This window comes from Rhamphochromis sp. 'chilingali', assembly GCF_963969265.1.
Source record: "Rhamphochromis sp. 'chilingali' genome assembly, chromosome: 1".
Taxonomy (NCBI): Eukaryota; Metazoa; Chordata; class Actinopteri; order Cichliformes; family Cichlidae; genus Rhamphochromis; species Rhamphochromis sp. 'chilingali'.
In genome coordinates this window covers 42,519,982-42,542,853 of record NC_137929.1, presented here as the reverse complement: position 1 = coordinate 42,542,853, position 22,872 = coordinate 42,519,982, and the positions used below count along the sequence as shown (strand labels likewise).

Genomic DNA, 22,872 nt, shown 5'->3' with positions numbered 1-22,872 from the left:
TCCAGGCCTCAGTTAAGTCGCGAAGGTCCAGTCAAAGTCCAGAGCTCAAGTTGATGAAACATTAGAGCTGTGCATAAACAAATGAATGAACTGAAACACGGTCGTAAAGAAGAGTGAGGTGCAATTCCTCCATAGCAGTAAACGTTTACTTCACATCATTGAGGCTAAAGGTAGCTCTGCGGGCTCTTGAATCATCAGGTGCACCTCTTCACAGGAGTGTACATGCCCGCTCTGCAGAAGGATTTGTTGCACAAACTGCAAACCTGGACTGACGTTTTCTTAAACGCAGATGAATTTAGTTGAATTTCCTGTGAATGGATGAGTAATACGAGCGGGTAATTCATGCCTTGTCACGTCAAACATGACCTGTGAAAAGAAGTCGCACAGGTTTATGTGGCACTTGTGACAAGAGATACCGTACTAATCATGCATTTAAGAAAATGTACCATTTGAAAAAACATATTCAGGCTTGCCGTTTGCGCACAGAGATTGACGGTGTTAGGAAATGTGGATGAGACAGTCAAAGCTTTCACAAATTAGATTATTTTGCAATTGCTCCACAGTTTGTAGATGTAGTTATTTTGCAAAGTGGTGAACCTCTGCCCATACCTCATCTCTGAGAAACTCACCAAATAATGTTCCTGACCTGTTGCTAGTTGCAAAATCTTTGGCCAAAATAAAACTGAAATTAATTTAATCTTAGCTACATTAAATCTGATAATTAATTCTATCTAAGATAATAATGTTAATCATCTTTAGGGGACTGAGTTTGGGTTCCATATTGCCCAAAAGTGGATGATTTTGCTGCTTCAGTTCTCAAAAAAAGATCTTAAAATAAAAGATCTGAGTAGGCTTATGCTAGTAGTCAGTGGTTACAGCCTCTATTAAAAAGAAAAACAATAAATGTCATCTTAGGTCCTTTAAACTCACATAATTAGTGCCAATACCAGTAAATTAATATTTCCAGATGAAAGAGAAAAATATCTTGTGGCACTTCATTAACCAGAGCGTTTGATTAAACTACAGATCAAGTTTCTTTGGTTTCTCTGTTAACTTGAAACCTTCCTCTCTTCTTCTCAGGTTCACATCACTCAGTATGCAGACTCCGTGGCCTCCCACCTCGCCAAGATCCTGGACTCGGACAAACACAGTGATGTCATTTCCTCTGCCAAGTACGTGCCACGAATGCTTCCAAACTCAGAAATGAGACAAGAGGGGAGGAAAGTAGTAGATGGGAGGGTAAAGGATAATAATGATGGGTGAATGAAGCCTGGGAGAGGGGCTGACGATGAGACGGGGATGTCGAGTGATTGTCTTGGTATTTTTTAAATGTGTGTATATGCTTTGCTCTCATCCTGAGGTCACACATACACTTGAGAGTGCGAGCGTGTCTGAGTGAACGAGACAGATGAATCAGTGTTTAGGGGTCATCCTAAGTGCATTAGTACATTAGTCGTCTCCCTTTGGGGAACGGTGCAGCAGGACTCGTCTCCATTTCTCTGCATGCGTTTCTTTTAAAACAATGCTTATTTTAGTTCAGACCTGCAGCACATTTACAACACCCCGGGGACTTTCAGGACACGTTCACAGCAGATTTTCCATGAAATATAACAATAATAACTTCTTTTTAAAAAACTTTAAAGCAGCAAACAGAATTTTAACAGGATTTGATGTGTGAACAGAATTCAAGCACGAAATGACATTAAAATAATATTTATGGAGTTCAGCTGGGTGCTGTTCTCACCCTGAGTTTACTATCAGTGAAAACTCATAGACGAGTCTGGTGGAGCTCCTGCACAGGGCTGGGACTTAATGGAAGAAATGGGATGTCACTCTACCAGCGAAGCCATTAGAGGAGTAAGTAATGTAAGCCTGCCGTCACACTCTAATGGAGCCCTCTAAACATTAACAATGATCTCCCACTAACATGCCAGGGACAGTAGAGACAAATAAGTGTGCTAGATTTACGAGAAAGTTCGAGAGAGTTCTGGGATTTGGCACACAAAAATCTAAAACCTCACCTGGTTTACAGTTAAGCTAGTCTCTCCTTCAGGATCATCCCCTGATGCACCTCTGGACTTCTTTCATTGTGGATTTGATTTTTAAATCTCTCCCTTGAAGTCTGTTACCGGAATATATGTTAGCTGTGCCTCAGTGATGCTGGCTGCAACGCATTTAAATTGCGAATCCAGCAGGTTGGGCCTGAAATGCAACATTTTGGGCTCTTTTAAACTAATATCTCATATCTAGAGACCCCAGTTCTGTCAGTTTCTTTCACTTATCCAATTCAGGGTCGCAGGGACTCTGGAGCCTATCCCTGTGACAGTCGGGGTACGCCCTGGACAGGTCCTCAGTCGATCATAGAGCTAACACAGAGAGACAGACAGCCATCCGTTACGCAAACGTCCAGTTTAGATTTGCCAGTTAACCCTGTGGGCTGTGGGAGGAGCTCAGAATACCCGGACAGAACCGATACAGCCACGGGGAGAACATGCAAACTCCTCAAGGTGCTAGGTGGTGGATTCAAACCAAGGACCTTCTTGCTCCGAGGTGACAGCAAGTGATCATCCTCCACACAAATTTGGATCAGTTTGAAACAGAAGTTGATTTTTGCTTTTGGACGTCCAAGGTGTGCAGGGAAGATTCAGTTCAGTTATTTATATAGCACCAAATCACACCAGCAGTGGTCTCATAGTGTTTGATATCGTTAGGTAGAGACCCTACAGTATGCAGAGAAAATCCTAACAATCAAACTAGAGCTGGGCGATAGAACGATAACGATATGTATCGCGATATAACTTTTACTCGATAGAGAAATTAAGCTATCGCGATAGACCTCGCCGCTCTTGTCCTCTTAAAATAAAAAAATAAAAAAAAAAGGTCAGCCAATCCAAATTCAGTAGCGCAGAGCCGAACCAATCACAGCCGCAGCGTCACGTCGCGTGACTTGTTACGTACAGCACAAGTGCCAAGCTGCACGTGTGTTTGTTTGCGAAGCAGCCAGCGGGTAATGGAGCCAGCGCGTAATGGAGGAAATGAGTGTGCCGACTAGAAAAATCAACCGAGCGTGACCGAAGAGAAAACAGATGATGGTTCCAATGCCGGAGAGATTGTCGAACGGAAGAGCCATAGAAGTTCCGTAGGGTGAAGGTATTTCGGCTATTTCAAGTCTGACAAAAACAGAGTAGCGTGCACTGTAAATTGTGCCGAAAGCAAGTCTGGAAATACAATAAACTGGTGCATGCGTCACACTGTGCGCCACGTTATTGTTTCGGTGAAATGAATTTCTACAATACTGTTAATTCTACTCTCTGCAGTGTTTAAATGCTTACATATACACACAGTTACTGTCCCTCCACACATACGACTCGGTTCTGCTTCTATGCCCCAGCTTTGTTTACTTTTTCCCACCGAGGCTTCTAGACTTCTGATTGGCCAACATTTCTGCACGGTTAGGAATCTAGCTCCACCTGCTGCTTTGGCATGTTCATAGCAGCGTTTTCCTTCATTTCTGCCTTTATGTGTGGACGGGATTATTTTTTAAAACGAAAACGGAAAATCTCAGTTTTCAAAAATACCCGTGTACGTGTGGACGTAGCCTCAGTCTCTGACTGGAAGCGCTAATTCGTCATTCGGCTTTTGTCAGACTAAAGTAACTGTTAAAACTGTTTGAAAAGCTAAGCTATACAACAAGGAGAGACTGAGAATTTCCTTTTAGTTCTCAGTTTATTTGATATTGACAAAAGTTAGTCAGTTTTGTCTGTTCTTCTGTAAAACAAACTAAGATTTATTTTTAGAATTAATATTTTGTTTCTAAGTGGAATTGACAATTTAGTCTGTTTCATTTGTTCTATTTTGAAACTTAAACGCTTTAGCGGCTGCCTTTTGTGTAGTTTGCAATATTTGCCTTTATCTATCTGAAAAAGTCTCATGTTCCTTAAGTACATCTACCCTGTTGAACTTATTATGGGAAATAAATATTTAAATAAAAACAAGCTGCTGATTATTTCACATTTTACTTGTGAGCAACGGCACATTTAAATCTTACAAATATAGTTATTTGGCTCATATCGTGATAGATATCGTTATCGCCTGAAATGAAAAAAAAAACATATCGTGATATGAAAAAATCTCATATCGCCCAGCTCTAAATCAAACCATCCTCTTTGAACAAGCACTTGGCAACAGTGGGAAGGAAAAACTCCCTTTTAACAGGAAGAAACAGGAACTTCCCTTTCAAGAAATTTACTAAATTTAAACATAATGAAGTTTTTGGACCTTTTTTTAATCACACATCAGATAGTGGCTGTTTTATAGAAACATATGATATACATAGAGATATATGTTAGGGGGACTAAAAGTACTATGATATGTGTATTAAGTGAACCGCTACACTATAAAAGTACTATGAGAAGAAAGTTTACAAAAGCATAATCTATGGAGTAACTGTATCTGACTAATCTGAACAGTAGAAACCAGTCTGTCCACCTGGCAAACATCTTGTAAGAGCCTCTGGGCGTTCTGCTTAAAAGCAGTTACACCTTAAAAAGAGCTTCCAGATAAAGTTGTATCTTCTATCCTTTAGTGACATCTTTACCGTTATTAGCGCGTCACCTGCAGCTGCTGAGCCATTGCACGTGATTGATTGTAGCACCGGTGAAGCTGAATAGATATTCATCAGCACTACAAGCTTTACCTTTCAAAGATGACGCTTAAATTCATTAAAAAGGTGCGATGAGACGTGTAATTTCCACACATCTAATATAGAAGTAAAATAAATAGTCTGGGCAGCACTGGAGGACATAAACTGCGTGTTTCTGTAGAAGGCGAGAGGCGATCATTTTTCAGCATCCAATATTTGCTAAAAAGCACGACGAGGACTGTGAGAATTTGGAGAGGCCTCCCTGCTGAGTCATGCAGCGGCAATGTAACAGCTGTGAGTAAATAGTGACTGTGTGGAGGCGACGTAGCTGACAGGCAGGTAGGTGGCAATAAAACAAGAGTGTGTGTGTGTGTGTGTGTGTAATCTTCAGTAACTGCACAGTGACTCACACAATCTGAAACCTGTTAGCCGTATAATTAGTTTCACTCTCTGTGTTAATCACGTTAACCTTCACCTTCACGCCCCCCCCCCCCCCCCCCCCCCTTTCAGATTTCTGTGTGGGACGGTGAATGATTTTGTGGCGGAGGTGGGGAAGGCGTACGAGAGAGCCACGGAGAACAAGGAGGAGGCAGATGCCATGGCAAAGAAGGTAAATGGGTTTTGTGTGCGGCCGTGTGGGTTATGTAAGAGCTTGTATAACAGTAACTAGTGGGCAAGTGTAGGTGTGCGTGTGTATAATTGAGAGTGTGAAATATAGTTGAAGGTTCAGTGTTATCACTCCCTGCTTTAGTGTTCTGCGCCTTTGGCGGTTCATGTTTTCTTCTTGCTGAATTATTTGACTCTTCATTAGAATAAATGGAGACACTGAAGCTGGAAGTCTGAATGCAAGATTAAAAACTGAGTCAAAGTCACTCCTCGCTGTCTGCACAAAAGACTAACCCACTCATGCTTTGATCATTTTCATGCTGCTTCTCGTTTATTTGGGACTTAATAGGATACAACAACGGGATAACATCTAAATTCAGAAATTTCAGGTCTTGCTGTGTCTGATCTAGTGTTACGCACTCAAAAGTCTAACAGGGTTGGATGCACTTGCTGTTTTTTTTGTTATTTTACCCCCAGTTTTCACATCATTTTAGGGCGACTCAGGTGGTAGAGTGAGTTTTTTACCAATTCAGGGGTCGATCCCCAGCTCCTCCTGCAGCGTGCCAAAGCATCCTTGGGCAAGATCCTAGTCCGTAAATGAGTCCTTACCTTAATCATGTTTAATGTCTAGCAGGTGTATTACTCACTTCAGATATAAAGGCTTAGAGAGCGGTCAGTGACCGTCTGATGCATTCCCAGTTAGCAAACGGTTGCTAGAGGTTGTTCACAGTTGCTAGGTGAAATCAGGTGCAAACAGGGTGCTGCACCAAAAAGCTGCTTTGGTCGTAGTTTGCTGCAAACGCTCACCACAACTCACCAAATGCTGGTTGCACGCAGTTTTCTTTTGCATCCAGTCTGTTGTCCTGATGGTGGACAAGTTAACGCCACATAGATGACGATCACGTGACTACAACCCCTGAATACAACATTTCCGCTCGAGTCTCTGCATAGAAAATCACTTCGAGACGTAAAAGATTCTAAAAAACTAAGAAAAATCTTTTAAGCTTCCACCCTCTGACTTACCCGCCTTTTTCCAAATACTGCGAAGCAGCGTTGATGCCTCGCAAGTCTCCAAATAAAAGTCCCACGAGCACCAAATCAGAGCGAGTATTGCTTTCACGCTGGTTTGAGGTGTTGCTGCAGCCTCACAGAGTGACGATTTCAGAGTGATGCGTACTGCATGTCCAAATTTACACCGCACTCGTGTAATTTTGAAGTGAGAAAGAAAGCAATGCGGATAATGGAAATCTCCCTCTCTGTTCCTCTCTCAGTGTGCGCTGCTCAACGAGAAGCTCGATTCCCTCGTCAAGGCCTTAAGTGAGGAAGCTGAAGCCCAGGTAATGACAACAAGTGTGACAACTGTGCAAACACACCAACATTTCCACACTGACAATGACATAACACAACCAGTTATACTGAACCCAGATCATGTTTACAGTTCCCACAGAGTACTTAGTTTAATAACGTGCATGTGGGTTCCTGTAGGTTTTGACTCACTTATGTAACCTCCCATCCACCGCTGTTCCTTCACTACTTTGATTTTATTCTTACTTCTATCCTTACGGCTTTATAAATGCTTCTTTTTTTAAATGTCTCTGCTCCCTTCTGTCCTTGAACAACCATCATTTGAATCTGTATAATGTTAAAAGTTCAGTAGTAGTGAGTGGAAACATTCCTGTAGTTTAACTAATTGGTGTGTGTCATCTGGCTTCATGGACAGATAAAGTTGGGTGTCATCTGCAGTGCTAGGCCTTCTGATGATGCTGCCTAAGAGAAGCATGTATAATCTGTAATGTATAATGTAAACAGAATTGGTCCTAGCACTGAACCCTGTGGAACTCCATAATTAACCTCAGCGTGTGAAGAGGACTCTCCATGAACACATTGGAGTGTGTTAGATAGATATGATACAAACCACTGAAGTGCAGTATCTGTAATACCTACAGCATGTTCTGATGTATGTATTTAAATATTGTGGTCAGCAGTATCCAATGTAGCACTCAGATCTCGTGGAACAAACACAGAGATGAGTCCACTACTAGAGGCCACAAGAAGATTATTTGTAACCTTGAACAGAAGTTTTTTTCTACAATAAATAACATTTTTATTACAGCTGCCTTCATCTCAAAAGTGAACCATACTTTTAATTTTTATTGCTTCATGAAAGTGCTTAGACTGAAAAACAGCCTAATATTTATGATTGATTGCTTCATAATTATGCATGATAATGTCGTCTCCCCCTAATTATAGCCTCTCCCTTCCCAGTCAGTCGTCTTGAACTGACGATTGCGCAGTAGACGAATTACTAAAACAAACCAAGCAGTATTTGTACTGCAAATAATAAACACATACAGTATCTAGGAATTCAAACTAAACAGAAAATAAGGATTGCAATGATAAACTAAGGACTGTCTGAAACATGAGGTCAAGTATAAAAGAAAAAGGTGGCTTTGCACACATTTTAAGTTTCCTCATGGGAGCTCAAGAGCAAAACATCATCCAGCTTTCTGTGCCTCTGCACCCTGTGGAGCCTTTTATCCAGAGATTGATGTCATTGCTTTAGAAGAAACAGCCCAGCCCTCAAAATGTCAGCATGATTTAAACTTTCTGCTCAGTAAAAGGGGAAGTGCATTGAATTTTTACCTTTGATTCAAAGTTCTGCGTGTAGCCGCAGTTCTGTCGTTAAAGGATGATAACTGCTGCCTCTCGCTGATGTTGCGCCGCTGTAGAGGGCTGCGAAGCAGGGATCGTAAAAAATTATGAATGAGAAGACGTTTTCAGGTTGAACACTGCTGCTTTGGTGATATTGTGATGCTGGGCTCCCGCTGCTCGTAAAATGTAACAGATTGATGGGAGAAGTCGGATAATATCAGGAATCCCACAAAAGAAGCCATCAAACAGCAGCATCCCAGGGCCTATTTCACAGGTTTTATAGGTTTTTACTTGTACTTTCATCCAGGTGGTGCCGGCGGGTACGGTGCCGAGCCAGGAGAGCGGTGGCTCGAGCCACGATGAAAGTGGCAGTGAGCCGGGATCGGAGGACAAAACGTACCGGTCCAAAGAGCAGCTGATGCTCAGGGCGAACAGTCTGAAGAAGGCGCTCAGGCAGATCATCGAGCAGGCCGAGAAAGGTAGGCCGCTGTTCTTCTCTCGTCATTTAGCGCACAACATCAGGGCTGGCTTATTTTGTAAAATACAAGCATGCTGCGTGCAGTTCACCGGTTGTCTATCATCATGTCAGTGGTTGACGAGCAGAACCGGCACACACAGGTCCAAAGGATGTCGTCTTCATCCTCCATCAAAAGAGAAAACAGCGAGGAGCTGAAGGACGCCGAGCCACGTAAGTTTGATCACAGCAGGGATACGCGCCACGCCAAAGTGCTCTTAGTTCATGCATTAGCAAATTAAAGAGTCAAAGCAGTGGACAGAGTGATTTCTCTTTAAAGCTTTGGAGGTTCCTCACTCCTTAAAAAAAGCCACCAGTTTCAATCTAAAGACGCTTCTCCTATTACCGCTGTTCTATCCAGGTCAAGGAAGTTTGAGTCCCACCTCTCCCATCGTCCTGGAGAAGCCAGAGAGCCTCAACACTGTCACCTTCAGCGAGGACTCTGTGTAAGCGCACACATGAGTACACACACACACACTCACACAAAATCAGGTATTAATAAACCGTCTGCATGCTTCATAATTACAGACAGTGCTCAGAGAAGTGTGTGATGAACAACTACTTCGGCATCGGCCTGGACGCCAAAATCTCCCTCGAGTTCAACAACAAAAGAGACGAGCACCCGAAAAAATGCAGGTAAAAAACCCCAACAAACACACAGACGCACAAACCTGATTATAAAGGGCCAACGGGGCAAAATGACGTGTAAGCACAATCCTCAAACAGTCAATTTATTTCAATGTCAAGTCAATAAAAATAAGCTTTCTAGCTTTTTTTCTAAATTGTGTGTCACCATAAATACACATCCATCAGGGTCAGTCACATCAAATCTGTGGGGTTCAACCTTACACGCAATCTTGTCACTGCACTCTTTGTAAATGCCCACAGTAATCCCAGTTCATTACGCTACATGTGACCTACTAGTCCGTGACATTCTCAGTCATGCCAGTAAATAAAGGTGCATATCAGAAAGAAACGTCCGATCAAGATGACAAAGTTCCCCCAGTAATGACCACCTAAGGCTAGCAGCAGAAGAATTTCTGCTTAAATTGCTTCAGTTTTAGATTTTATGGTGTTTTTTAGTTGCACTTTGTTAAGCAACACATCAGTTTATCATATTGTGCTCAGGCCTGACTGGTTTGCTTTTCCCTCTGCAGTAGTCGCACCAAGAACATGATGTGGTACGGAGTCCTGGGGACCAAAGAGCTGGTCCAGAAGACGTACAAGAACCTAGAGCAGAGAGTTCAGCTGGAGGTAAAAAGCAGGCGTACATGAACACACACCCAACGGTTTTCTTTAGGGAAACAAATGTCTGTCAGCTGATTTCTGCAAACCTGCTGAGTTTTCCTCGTCTTGAAGCGTCTCCTCTCCTCTGTCCACAGTGTGACGGGGTTCCCATGTCTCTGCCGAGTCTGCAGGGCTTGGCTGTCCTCAACATCCCCAGCTATGCAGGCGGTATCAACTTCTGGGGAGGCACCAAAGAGGACAATGTGAGTGTTGTCCAACCGGGCCTTCAGAAGCATTCTCAGTAAAAAGAAAAGACAAGAAAATAAATCAGAATTTTTACTTTACATTTCAAATTCATCTAAATTTGAATCTGACGGTGTTTGATTTTTATCGCTTGCACCTCCAGAACTTTGGAGCTCCGTCTTTTGATGATAAGAAGCTGGAGGTGGTGGCGGTGTTCGGCAGCATGCAGATGGCCGTTTCCAGAGTCATAAACCTGCAGCACCATCGCATTGCACAGGTAACACAGACACATATAACGCTTACCTCTACATGTCTGACAGAGCCTTTTTAAAACCTCTTCCCTACATCAGCATCTTAGTTTGGCCTTCAAAAGGACACACTGAGCAAGTTAAACCACTGGTAAGGTTGGCTGAGAAGGTGAAAGTCCACAAGATTTCAGGACCTGCAAACACTGCACATCAGCTCTTATCAGAGGTTGAGCTTTAATAACAGGAAGCAACTCAAAACAAACTGGAATCAAATCCCGTCACTTTCTGCACCAATAAAAGACAAATATCAGATGCAAATATTTAATTTCCACTCTGAACCAACAGCTCCTTACTGTATATAAATAAAAACTCTCCACAGTCATCTACATATGAAGGATAATAAAGGAGGCCATGGAGTAATTATAATATTTATATGGAGTCACAGTGTTTACATGAATGTGCAACATGAGTAATCTAAAAATGTATATTCAGATCAAAATAGTCTTTGAATAAGCTACACACCGAAGATATTTTCATACACTGGCATTTATTTTAAATAAGAGCGTCCCAGTGCACCAATAATTCAATAACTGGAGGAGGATCACAGCCCAAACTCTCCCCCTGTGGTTGTACGCACATAAAGGCGAGCTTTCCTTTTCCTCTCGCTGTTGTCATCCTCTTTCAAAGGCATCCGTGGGATCTGCCAGGTGCCCACCGTCCCCAAAACCAGCTTGTTTTCACTCACTCTGGTCATGGCCCCTCCCTGAACCTGGTTCTGCTGGTTTCTTCCTGTTAAAAGGGAGTTTTTCCTTCCCACTTTCGCTAAGTGCTTCCTCTTAATTGTTGCAGGATCTTTACCCTACAGTTTAAAGCACCTTGAGGTGACTCATTTTGATTTGGCACTACATAAATAAAATTGAACGATCAACAGATGTTTTTCACGGGGATTTAAAGCCCTTGGCACTTCAACGTAGTAGGCCTGGTATTATTTCCACTGTGCTGTTATCATGAATTATTTTGGCTGGGTAATCCTGCTAATTTAATTACAACTAATGACAAGGATCTTTTTGTGGCTGGTGAGCTTTCTTGGTTAGTACAAATTATCAGGCCTTGGTGATTTGGAAAATCAGAAGTTGTTTGTTCTGAGCTTTGAGGGCTGTCAAGAGGTATAAAATCCAACCGTGCAAGAAGAGCCCCAACCCTTAAACTTGCTGTTTTTTTCACATGAATTGGTGTTCATCAGTAGAGGGCAGAGGAGGTCAGTTTAAGGGGTTAGCTGATAAAAAGCACTCAAACCCCCGCATCTGACAGCTGCTGTTTTCTGCTCTGCCGCTTCTCAGTGCCGCCAGGTGAAGATCACCATCCTGGGGGAGGAGGGGGTTCCTGTGCAGGTGGACGGAGAGGCCTGGATCCAGCCGCCCGGCATCGTCAAGATCATCCACAAGAACCGCGCTCAGATGCTCACGAGAGACCGGGTGAGCGCTGACGCACACATAAAAAACCTGCACCTGACACTTTGCATACCCATGTCTGCGGCATGCATGTTAAAACCAGCAGTGGCTGGAGATACTCCCTTTTCCTTTCATAAATATTGCAGCTGGACACTCAGCGCTCTGCCCGTGTTGTTGAGTCTTTCTATTTTGGGATTTCTTAAATCACATCCATACCCACTGTTTGTTCTCCCTTCATGCTGCTCAAACCTCTGAGAGCTCTCTTGAGCCAAGCACATTTGGGCAGTTTGTTTCCATGGTTTCCCCTCCTTAAGCACCACAGAGTTGGCTCGCTGGTTTTATCCTCCCTAAATGCGGCTTTATTCAGTGAAATAGTGACAGTTATGTGTCGGGTAAAGCTTTTCCCTGCTGGTTGCCTGCTCGAGGCACGATTATTGGCGAGTTTTTAAATTAAATTCATAATGAAACACTTTTCTTCCTTTGCTCCTTCATGAGATTAAAAAGATGTCTTTGCTGTTGTGTATTAGTCTTAGACGTGAAATGAAATGCACCCTGACATTTATTTCTACAAACCGCACAGTGACTGACAGGGGAACTCCTTCAAAGCAGACATCGGGTGGCTCTTGGATTTGTTTGAAATGGGCTTCTCTTTCAAAGATGGCTCAGCAGCACTAGCTTGGCTGAACATTGATCTCTTTACAACCAGGCGTTTGAGAGCACGCTGAAGTCGTGGGAGGACAAGAGGAAGATCGACAGCTACCGCGCCAGCAGGCCCCGCCTTAACTCCCAGCAGTCCATGGAGTACCTGACCGAGGAGGAGTGCGCCCAGGTTCAGCAGCTAGGCATCGTGGCCGACACGCTGATCAACAAGTAGGCACCGCTTCAGATTTTCTTCTCGTCTCAGCTGTCCTACAGTTTATTAGTGCGTGCTGACGCCACACAGTGGTTTTAAAAGCTGGATGCTGTTTTGTGGTCAGAAGAAAATGTTAAAAATACAAAAATTTAGCACTAAAACTGAAAAACACATCTCCTCTCTTCTTTACATCGAAGGTGGGGGAACTCCAGGCCTCGAGGGCCGGTGTCCTGCAGGTTTTAGATGTGTCCTTGATCCAAAACAGCTGATTTAAATGGCTAAATTACCTCTTGAAGTTCTCCAGAGGCCTGGTAATGAACTAATCATTTGATTCAGGTGTGTTGACCTGGGTGAGATGTAAAACCTGCAGGACACCGGCCCTCGAGTTCCCCATGCCCGCTCTACATTATTTTAAAATATATCATTCAAACATTGCAAACAGCTCAGTCTAACTGAGCTGCATCCGTCTGTGTGTGGAGACCATAAAGGGGTAATTTCCTCATCCCACCGCAATTAACTGGCTTATTTGCAAACTTGCGTTGAGCTTGTCTCCGTTGCACTGATGAGCTGTTTTATTTATCTTTTTCACATTTGCAAACAAGTAGTGTCCCCCTGCAGCTCCTTCGTCCTGTCTCAGTTTGCCCTGTTTATGATGATGTCTTCGGTTATGTTTCAAAACTGCCGTACTTTCAGGATGATAAATATTTTAATTACATTTGTAAACTTTCCTCAGATGTGGAGAAACGTTCGTAAAGGGAATTTCAATTCAAGAGAGATGTGTTACAAATAATTTAAGCGCACAGTAGAAGATGCTCCGGTTATATTTGAGAAAGAGGCAATACAATAATAGACAATAAAAGAAAGTAAATTCAGAGGCGGGTACGTATCAACAGGCTACAGCGGCCATAATTGTGCTTTTCTGGGGGTTTTTTCTCACCATTTCCTGCTTTGTGCCCGCTCAGAATCCGCGAGGCGGCCAAGACACACAAGCTGGTGGAGCAGGAGTTGGCTCACGCAGTCAATGCCACTGCCCTGGTGCTCACAGAGGCCAAACTGTCCAGCCCCGAGGTAAGACACCGAGGCGGAGAGCAGATGGGAGTTTATTGATGGCACAAAATGACCAGATTTTCAGAAAAATGCTCAGATTTCATGTCAATTTAAAGGCTGTTAAATTTGCAGCCTGTTAACCTGAACTCCATCAGTGATGTCACCTCGAGGACGACGTATGTCTTCAAAACAGTCACTTTTGAATTTATTTTTTTTTCTCAGTGTCTGAGTCGCAGCACTGCAGTGGAAATTGTTAACAGCAGTAAAGTCCTCCAGGCTGAGACCAGGATGCTGCTCGATGGAAAACTACTGGTACGCCTCAGCCGTTCATCCCTCTCGTCTCTCCGTTCTTTGTTTCCCTCCTTGTTTGCGTTCGGCCCTTCATTTCCTCTGAAGCCATTCAGATATTCCATCTCATATTTCAGCTTCTGCTGTTCAACATGTTTGTTCAGTTTGTGTTCGCTGTAGCTTTAAGGAAATCTCACAGTTTAACGTAGTGAGCCTTTGTGCAGACGAGCAGATAAAATGAGAACTCTGCATATGACTACTGTATACTGAGTGTTAGTCGCTACTGGACGATCAATCTCACTGTGTAGGTAACCCTCTAGCAAATCTTCTGCCCTGTCATGAGTCAGTCAGGCGTATAGTTCATTCCCATTGGTAGTCAGGAGGCTGCGTTCACACTGGAAGCAGTTTGCTCCTTGAAGCAGATTGCTTGTCACTTTCGAGTAATCGCGACTTCCAATATATTTATTAACAGATCATATTTCATATATCCTTCACTCTCACTGGAAGTTGCTTCAGGCACTTACCTGGTTATCTGAGGTCCCGCTCACGTCCCATCATGGTGGTTGTTTCGTTCGTAATCAGCATTTCATTCAGTTTCGGTAGTTTCTGGTCACCACATCGCTGCAAATCACTTCCAGTGTGGATGTGGCTTTAAAGTTGACATTAGTTTAACTGCTTGTTAATTTATTTGGCTTATTTTGCTCGGCACTGATACAAGTTACCTTTTTTTTCATTGCTCTTCCTGTGTGTACACCCGATAAGAAATAAAGACTAGAGCATGGCTCAACAAAGACCAGAAGGAACAACTCCCTTTGGAGAAAACATGCTCTGGCACCTTCAATAAACAGTTCCCGTAAATAACTAGTTTCAGTGTCAGCAGTAATGATGAGACATCTTCCTGATGGCCTTCTAGGCAGAGTTGAAAGGAAAAAGCTTAATTTGACTTTGGCCAATAAATGGAAAAGGAAACTGTGGGGAAAGAACACAAACACTGGACGGAGGAAGATTAGAAACCAGCCTTACAGACCCATTAATCTAAAGTTTGAGGAGTTGTGGTCAAAACAGAACAGAGATTCGGAACAAATAGGTGCTGGAGGAGCTCAACAATAACTTTAAAGCATGGTGAAGAAATCCAATAGTTTGGTTGCAGAGGGGGGGGGGGGAAGGTTTGTGTAAGAGAAACTATTGTTGAAACAAGGGAGGATATTGCTCCATTTTTCAACACGAGCCATACCCTGTGGCGATGCCAGTTTCCTCCCACAACAGGAAAATGATCCAAAACAAAGCTCCAAACTAGGTAAGAACTATTTCAAGAAACAGTCAGCTGGTATTCGGTCTATGTCCAGTGCAGTCACCAGATCTCAGTCCCACGGAGCTGTCGTGGGAACAGCTCGACTGTATGGTGTGTCCAGACATTTCAACTTGTGGGCGGCACTTCATGCACAGTTGGACAAATTGAACAATCCTTTGTTCACAGCTAGAGGGAGAAACCGAGAACAGCATTAGTGCGTGCTGAATGGCTCATGGCGGTGCCAGACAGCATTGGCTGATGGCTCAGATGATAGCCTTCTGCTCATCCTTCTGGTAAATCTTAGATAAAGCACATTTAAGTTGTTTTAGTCTTGCTGCAAGCCGCCTTGCAACCCACCTCTACTTCTTTTGATGCTGTCTTTAACACGTCTACATGTTAGAGAGTGTCAGATACAAATTTCCTGGGGATGCAGTTTAATCTGCTTCCTTTTTTGAAGTATCTAAAAGCCATTTTTTTTAGTTAATAAACAGGGTTTAACTTTCGCTTCCTTTAACACTGAATGGTGAACCACAGGTAGGGATTTTACTTCTGTAAACTTGTTTTGATGAGAGATGAAATGAAGTGAACATGTGATGATTACACAGGTGCAGGTGCAGCAAAATATTAGCAAAATATACAAAATATTTTTCCTTTCAAAGAAATTGGAAGTAACCACTGTTGACACATTAACAGGTGTTTATGCATTTGTGAATCAGAAGGGGTCAAAAACACGCAGAACAGGTGTTGACTTTTTACCAACTTTCAGAGGGTTAAATGTCAAATGTCCCATTCTGATTATAATTGAACTCTTCTTCACCTTCTCTCTGTCTCAGTCGGAGTCTCCAGAGCGAGAGGAGCTTCGCTTGACTTTGAACAGCCTCAGCGCTGAGCTTCACAAGCTGGATGACATCCACTGGATCTGCCCGCTCATGCAGTGCACCGAGGAGGTGGGATGGGATGCAGTGTTTGTTTGTGTCAGAGAGAAGCCGTGGCATTATCGCAGACTAACAACCAGCAAAGTGCCACAGTGTCACTTCTGTTGCTCAGTAGCAGCCCATCTGCCTTCACTGACGACTTTCACATAGCAAAATATCCCTCACTGTGTACCCATCAATCTCTTATTTCTAGGACTCAGTGAGGAGCAGCACTAAGAGCAGCAGCAGTATGAAGCTTAAGATCATACCTAAGGGGAAGAAGGAGAGAGAGAAGCTCCACAAGCAGAAGTCCAACAGTTCTCTCTCAGGTAAAAGATCTTAGCATGTCAGCATGCTAACAGTTAAACTAGTTTGTTGACCACAGCAGGAACAAATTTATTGTGATCGTGTCCAAACATTTCGCAGTCTTGTTGCCTTTGAAATGGTTGCTTTGAAGACTGGGAGCAGGTTTGCAAGCACTCGCAGCCAGTTGTCGTCTTCGAAGCAACTTTGGTCTGTCAAGACTTGTGCGTCAACACATCAATAAGATGCTGATTAACTATAATAAATCAGCAAATCCTGTTGCCATCTCCATGCACAGAAATTCACATGAACTACTTGCGTTAAGAGTTCAGAACCTCATACGTTTAAAATAGACAGTTATACATTTCTAAAGAGTTACAAATAGTGATGCAGTTGCTTCAGGACGGCAATTTAAATGCAAAATAGCTCAGGCAGTTTGGAACCAGTCAATTGTATTCCCTATTGCAAAAATAGACTCCAGTTATTTGCAAATCTTGGCCAATCTGTTGGAGAGTGACTGCAGTCAGGAGACAGGTTGCTTCCCACCACAACTTGAGCAATAGCCTTGTGTTTGAGTATTCGCCCAGACAAGGTTGTCAGTTGCAACTCTTGACATCTGTCATTGTCAGCAAAAATATTGAAAGCAATCATTGGGCAACGACCAGAATTTTAAATATTTATTTCCCCCAAAGTCAGAAAGAGTTTACCGTCCTATTTTCGCTGTAGTGTGACTGAGCCATTAGCTGTGTTTGTTCATTTCTTTGGGATGTGGGTTACAGCAATACAAAGACCAAGGTGTTGTCTAGACCAGGTCAGCAACCTTCAACATCAAATGAGTCATTTTAGCCCCTGCTGTCCAACAATGAGAGAAAAAGGAGCCAAACACACGGCAGGAGACGGTTTCATCTTAGAGCCGAAGGTATCGACCTGCGAAACCTCTGGCCTAAGATTAAATGAAACTTTCTGAAATTAAACTGACTGAAAAAGCTCTCTGTGTGCTGTGCAGCAACACTCATGCGTCCCTGTCCTTTATCAAGGACAAACTACAATTCCACTGAGGTTTTGCAATCAGAATACTTTATTAATCCCTAGGGAAGATATGGATTATGTAGTACTTCTTGGTTATAGTAAAAGAAAACAAATACACATATGAATAGTCATGAAAAAAAAATCTTTTCCTTGAACTTTAAATATAACTCAAAGGAAAGGTTAAGTTTGTGTCAACATGCATTTTGTTGACCAAAGGCTCCTTTTCTGTCTTCTTGGGTTTAGCAGAACTAAACAGCTACTGACCTCAGCCTTTTAAACCTAGTAAGGAAAAACATAAATGAATCCATCTTTTATCTCTATTAGCTTTTCATATTAAGTGATTTGATCCTGTCCTGATTTGATCTCCTAACCCAATTCATTATAAATTGGCTGGTGTTAATACAAAGTAGAACACAAGCATATCCAAACCAAATAAAAATTGATGCACGCAGTATAGGAGTGAACAGGTCCTGTCCTGAGAGGATGATTTGAAAGACGGATACGTTTTGGGTTGTTTGGTGCAATAAATGGAAGCGTTAATCTTTTTTCACCTGGTATCTGTCGTGTATGTAAGTCACAGTGCCCACGGTGGAACTATAAAAAGGACCCTTTGACGAGGAGACGGTTCTGCATGTCTCCAGGACTTGGATCAGTTTCTTGTGGATTGGTTACAGCTATACTGAGTCAGCCATGCCATTTAGAGTTTTTCTTTTGTTCGTTTGTTTGCAGTAGTTACTCCCGCTGGGCAAACCATTTAATTGATTTTAACCACATAATCAAACTCTGTGCGACACTGGAACCAGACCACAAAGGATCAAGTTTGCCAAACAAACAGCAGCTAGCATTTTTCTTCAATTATACATCAGTGAGCAACAAAAAGAGAGGCGGGGGATGCTGTCATTTTTCAAGGTCCTGTTGTCCTTAACAGCAGTTTACTCCAAGAACTAAAAGAAGAGGCTTTGTCAGCTTCAGCCTGCTTTTATTTTAAAAACACACAGTTATGTGTCTTTGTAAGCAGGGTCAGGTTTTCATTGTTTTCTGTTTCGTCCACAGGAACCTGGGATATCAAAGGTGGGACCACTGAGGCAGATTCTTCAGGCAACTGAAGTCCTGTTAGAGGTGCTTTATTACCGACCCCGTTACCCTGAAAACCAGGTGTGAGGAGCGCCCCTCCTACCCTTACCTCTAATCTAATGCCCATTGGCTTGAGAGAGGTGTTTCCTCCCACTATAGGATTTATTTTATTTTACGTGGGTTGAGGGGGGGATTTTATTTTTCCTCCCCGTTTCTGTTGAATTTTTTTCCAAAGGGCCCTGGCTTTGCATCGCATTGCTTCACCACTGGCGCTCTGCTTCTGGTTTGGTAGATGTGGCCAGCAGCGAATTAAACTGAAATCAAGGCAGGCGTGGAGCAACAACGTCCTTCCTGGCTTATGTTTTTTTTTTCTTTTTTCGTGACCAAGAAATGTGTTTACGTGGTGCTCTCCTTGCATGTTGAGTTCAGCCATATTATTTTATATGTACAATCATAAGTTGTTACAATCTTTTAACTTTAATTGTTTTATTTCGAAACTTCTTGAATCGCCTTTAGACGTTGATTAAGACTGAGTATTTATTCCGTGATGCTACTGCTATGAGAACTCCGACGCAACAAATCAACAAAATGAACAAACTGAAACATCTCGACCTTACTGTCTACTGAACTGGAGATTCTCTTATATGTTGCAAAAAATATATATATACTGAGGAATGTACTTGTGTGGACTTGTACTAACCTGTGAATAATGATGATGTTAAATGATAAATCGTATATGATTTTACAGAGGTTCTATTGTTGTGGTTTTAAAGTGGTTCTTAATAGGCTGTTGTGTGGCTTGTGTGGTCCGAGGCTATGCAGCCACGCTGCAAAAAGAAAAAAAAACTTTACTGTGAGTCATTTCATCTGGCATTCAGCCCTGTGAAAAGATCCGACTGTGGGATTTTTAAAGTACGTTCTTTTGGTTATTATTGAGGTCTAAAATGTGGCTTATGTGGGAGTTAAATATTTCTTCCCACTGTGCAGTTTTTCAGTTCTGTGAACCACTATGAGGCACAGTACCAGATGAAGTGACTCGATAAGAGCAGATATTTTTGGTAGCGTCTGGTAAATGCGTTTACAGAAGGAGGAAGCATCAAGGATGCACACAAACAAAACATTACAGCTACTCAGTGTGTTACTAATACTTTGCCATATTCATGATTGTATATGTAATATAAGAGTCAGTGGATATTTGACTTTGCCTTGTTGTGGTTAAAAGCTATTATTATTATTGTTATTAACATTACAAAATGTATATCTATTTTTTTGTATATCTTATTTTCCCAATGGTAACCTGTGAAGCTGTTCTGGCTTTGCTGCTTCCCCCTTTGACAAACTCTTTGGCCACCATGCATATAATCAAGCCAATTACTATTGTTATGTGTGTCCCCGCATGCATACTTAGCCTTCGCCTCACAGTGGATATTGCCTCATGAAAATGATTTTTTCTTTAAATGTAAATTTTTTTTTTTTACGTGTTTGTTCAGACCAGCAACATTTGTGAATGTTACTTTTGTTTTAAACCAGGCTGGTTGGAGTTTAACTGAAAAGCAGGAGTTAGTTTAGCAAAAAAAAAAAAAAGACAAACCACTTACTTACATACTTACACCCTGCGTATTGTAAATTTTGTCAAGCCGTGTATCAATAGTGTATTATTTGAGTACCTAAATTGTTGTTCTGCTGTTTGGAAATCCCTGAAATCGAAAATTGTTCCTTCACAATACTCCAGAAACTTGTTAACTCGTTTACTGTTTGTTTTTTTCCTTCTTTTCCTACTAGCCTAAAAGTGAAATACACGATCCAACAACACGCACATAAAAAAATTAATAATAAATGTGAGGGAAATCTGTTTTGTTTGAAAAGAGAATGGCCAAATGTTGGAATATCAGAGTTTTAAACCACCAAATACTCATATCAATTACAGCATAAAAAAATCCTATAATCATTTCAACCCACAAGTATTTCTGTGCAACTAGGAATTGCAGTAATATTCAAGCCGACTGGTCCTGTACATCCCTACTAGAGACGGTGGCAATGGATCCGATAATTGCTACTCAAACAGTTGTTAAGCAATCAAATCCAACTTTTGGCAGGATTTGACATCTTCCTTTATACATCTTTTTTCAGAAGCAAAGCTAAATTTGTAAATAATAATAAAACATTCCTCTTGCCTAGCAAAAAAGTAAATTTCATAAAATTTTTGCTATCAGCATATAATAAAGAACATTCACTAGCTAACCTTTACCTAAGTTTTAATGTTACAGTACAAGTTAGCTATACTTTTTTTTTCTTTACACTCACATTTTCACATTTATTGGCCTGAACTACACCATGAGACATAGTTACTGCCAAGTGTTTGATTGTCAGAATGTAAGAAGTAAGAAAATTAAAACAAAATGAAATACTAGCTAGTTTTAGCTAATACTAGCTTTTCAAGCTAGCAATATGACGCAGTGGTTGTTAGATGTTTTTTCATAAGAAGCCTACATAATCTTAATTTATAACTAAACTGCTTTGAAAACTAGAAAAGGGACAGAAATGTACATTCACAATCTCACTTTGACTCAGGTCTGTTAAAATAAAGTTGTTTGTGCATCAGCTTTGCTTCATTTACACAGAAGTGCTCGGTTGTTGAGTTCGGACATCATTTTCCACATTTATCAAACTAATCCTTTACCAGACAGAATAAGTGTGAGGCGTTGTAGATGTAGGATTGTGCTACTGTATCCATAGTGTGCCAGCTTACGCTCTACACCTTAGAGGCTTTCGTGGTGTTGTGCCAAGTTTGTACTTTTGTGGGTTATGAGACATACAATAACGTGCGCGTGATTGAGCGATGGCGCTCACATGCACTTGAGATGCAGGAGTTGTTGTATGTCATATATTTCAAAGTTTACTGTATCTTGCCTTGCACTTTATCAAGAGGTTAACTTGATTGGGGGGTAATCACGTGTACGTGTGTGTGTGTGTGCGCTAAGATTTCACGTGTTTACAGGGTTGTTTTTTTTTAATCGATGAATGAAATCTTTATTTATGAAAAATGTATACGGACATAAGTGTTTCGATAAAGTGTGATATATGTAACCTATCACAAAAAAATATGAATATATGGAGCTGTATACACAAATGTTTATTACATTCGTGGCGGTACAATTACTCCAACAGCAGCTCGACACCATTTGACACCAATGTTATTCGTGATTGTGTCATTCTACTATCACAGCGATGTCATCTAAACATCCTTAGCCCAATTGGTACGCTATCCCAAAGAAGAAGGAAAAAAAAGAAAAAAGTAATACTAATTTCAAACCAAAGTTATTTAAAATGTAATCCAGTGTTATTTACAAACTACTAACACAAAGAAGTTGTTCAGCTTGTGTTGAGCCTTTTTTTGGGGGGGGGGTTGAAATTTTTGTGTATAGTTTTTGATTTGGTTTGTGTTGTGCTGAAAATTACTGCAAAGATGTTGGGGAACATAATATATGGAAGCCATTTTGGGACAAGTAATTGCTTATTTATTGCTCTTTTAATTAAATATCTCCTAGTTTTGTTTTTTCTTTTATAGGGTTTGTTTTTTTTTTTAATTTTCTGATGTCGCAAACTGAAACTCTTCCCAAGGAGTTACGTGAAGCTGAAAAGAAAAATGCTAGCAAAGGAACTTAAATGAATCCACAGATTACAAACACTGCCATGTTTGTGCAACAGTATTCCATAGATGACATTTGTGAACGCACCCCTGATTCTGAGCAGCCTATATATTGAGACAGTGCTGGAAGCCAGACTAGATGTTGCACGACCTTGTACGTTGCGAGGTGTTTTATTGTGTTATCATGTGCAGTTTGTAACAAAGACAAAGTCAGTGCAACCCTCTGGAGATTAAATGAATTATTGAAGTGTGAATCTTGTGTGTTGTTTTATTTAGTAACTGTGTGATTTGTGGTGCTCTTGCGCCTTCGAGTGTTTTTATTCCAGGTTGACAAAAGAGTCAAGGCCTCGGCGTGCTTTAATCAAAGTAGGTCACAACTAAAGGTAAAGACTTAAATAGTATTTTCACTATTGTCTACCCACTTAACTTTTAGGCACTGTCTCATTGCTTGATTTTTCTCTTTGATTTTTCTATGTATATTTTTACACTTGATAAATCACTTTGATGTCTGTGAATAGTTAAAATTATCTTTTAGTTTTTGGAGCAGATTCTTAATTTCTGTAGCATTTTTTTTAATAGCCTTTTTCTTACAATAACATGCTTCTGCAGCACAAAGGAGGGAGCTAATCGTAGCTTCTGCAGATTTATCCACTGCACATCTGGGACGTGAATCTCTCGTTTCACCACATCCCCAAGCTGCTCCATTTTATTAGGATCTGGATCTATGGAGGCCATATCTCAATCTAAGTGAACAGTGAACGTAGCTTTGTAAGGTGATGTGTTACCGTGCTGGAACAAGTTCCAGAAGTTTTGGTCATAAAGGAATCGGCATAGTCAACAA

At 41.5% G+C, this 22,872-nt stretch overlaps 1 protein-coding gene across 1 annotated transcript in view; it reads left to right on the top strand.

Annotated features, from left to right (window-relative positions):
- LOC308393079 (diacylglycerol kinase delta) overlaps positions 1-22,279 on the top strand; it is a 93,427-nt gene extending 71,148 nt beyond the window's left edge. The window contains exons 15-31 of the mRNA XM_080876556.1: positions 1,081-1,172; positions 5,153-5,252; positions 6,520-6,585; positions 8,208-8,379; positions 8,490-8,588; positions 8,776-8,860; positions 8,943-9,050; positions 9,572-9,668; positions 9,797-9,904; positions 10,048-10,161; positions 11,473-11,607; positions 12,290-12,453; positions 13,399-13,504; positions 13,706-13,795; positions 15,896-16,009; positions 16,191-16,305; positions 18,362-22,279. Coding sequence (XP_080732682.1) covers positions 1,081-1,172; positions 5,153-5,252; positions 6,520-6,585; positions 8,208-8,379; positions 8,490-8,588; positions 8,776-8,860; positions 8,943-9,050; positions 9,572-9,668; positions 9,797-9,904; positions 10,048-10,161; positions 11,473-11,607; positions 12,290-12,453; positions 13,399-13,504; positions 13,706-13,795; positions 15,896-16,009; positions 16,191-16,305; positions 18,362-18,414 — 1,818 coding nt within the window. The 3' untranslated portion in view covers positions 18,415-22,279. The remainder of the gene's footprint in view (positions 1-1,080; positions 1,173-5,152; positions 5,253-6,519; positions 6,586-8,207; positions 8,380-8,489; positions 8,589-8,775; positions 8,861-8,942; positions 9,051-9,571; positions 9,669-9,796; positions 9,905-10,047; positions 10,162-11,472; positions 11,608-12,289; positions 12,454-13,398; positions 13,505-13,705; positions 13,796-15,895; positions 16,010-16,190; positions 16,306-18,361) is intronic.
- Positions 22,280-22,872: the final 593 nt, after the last annotated feature.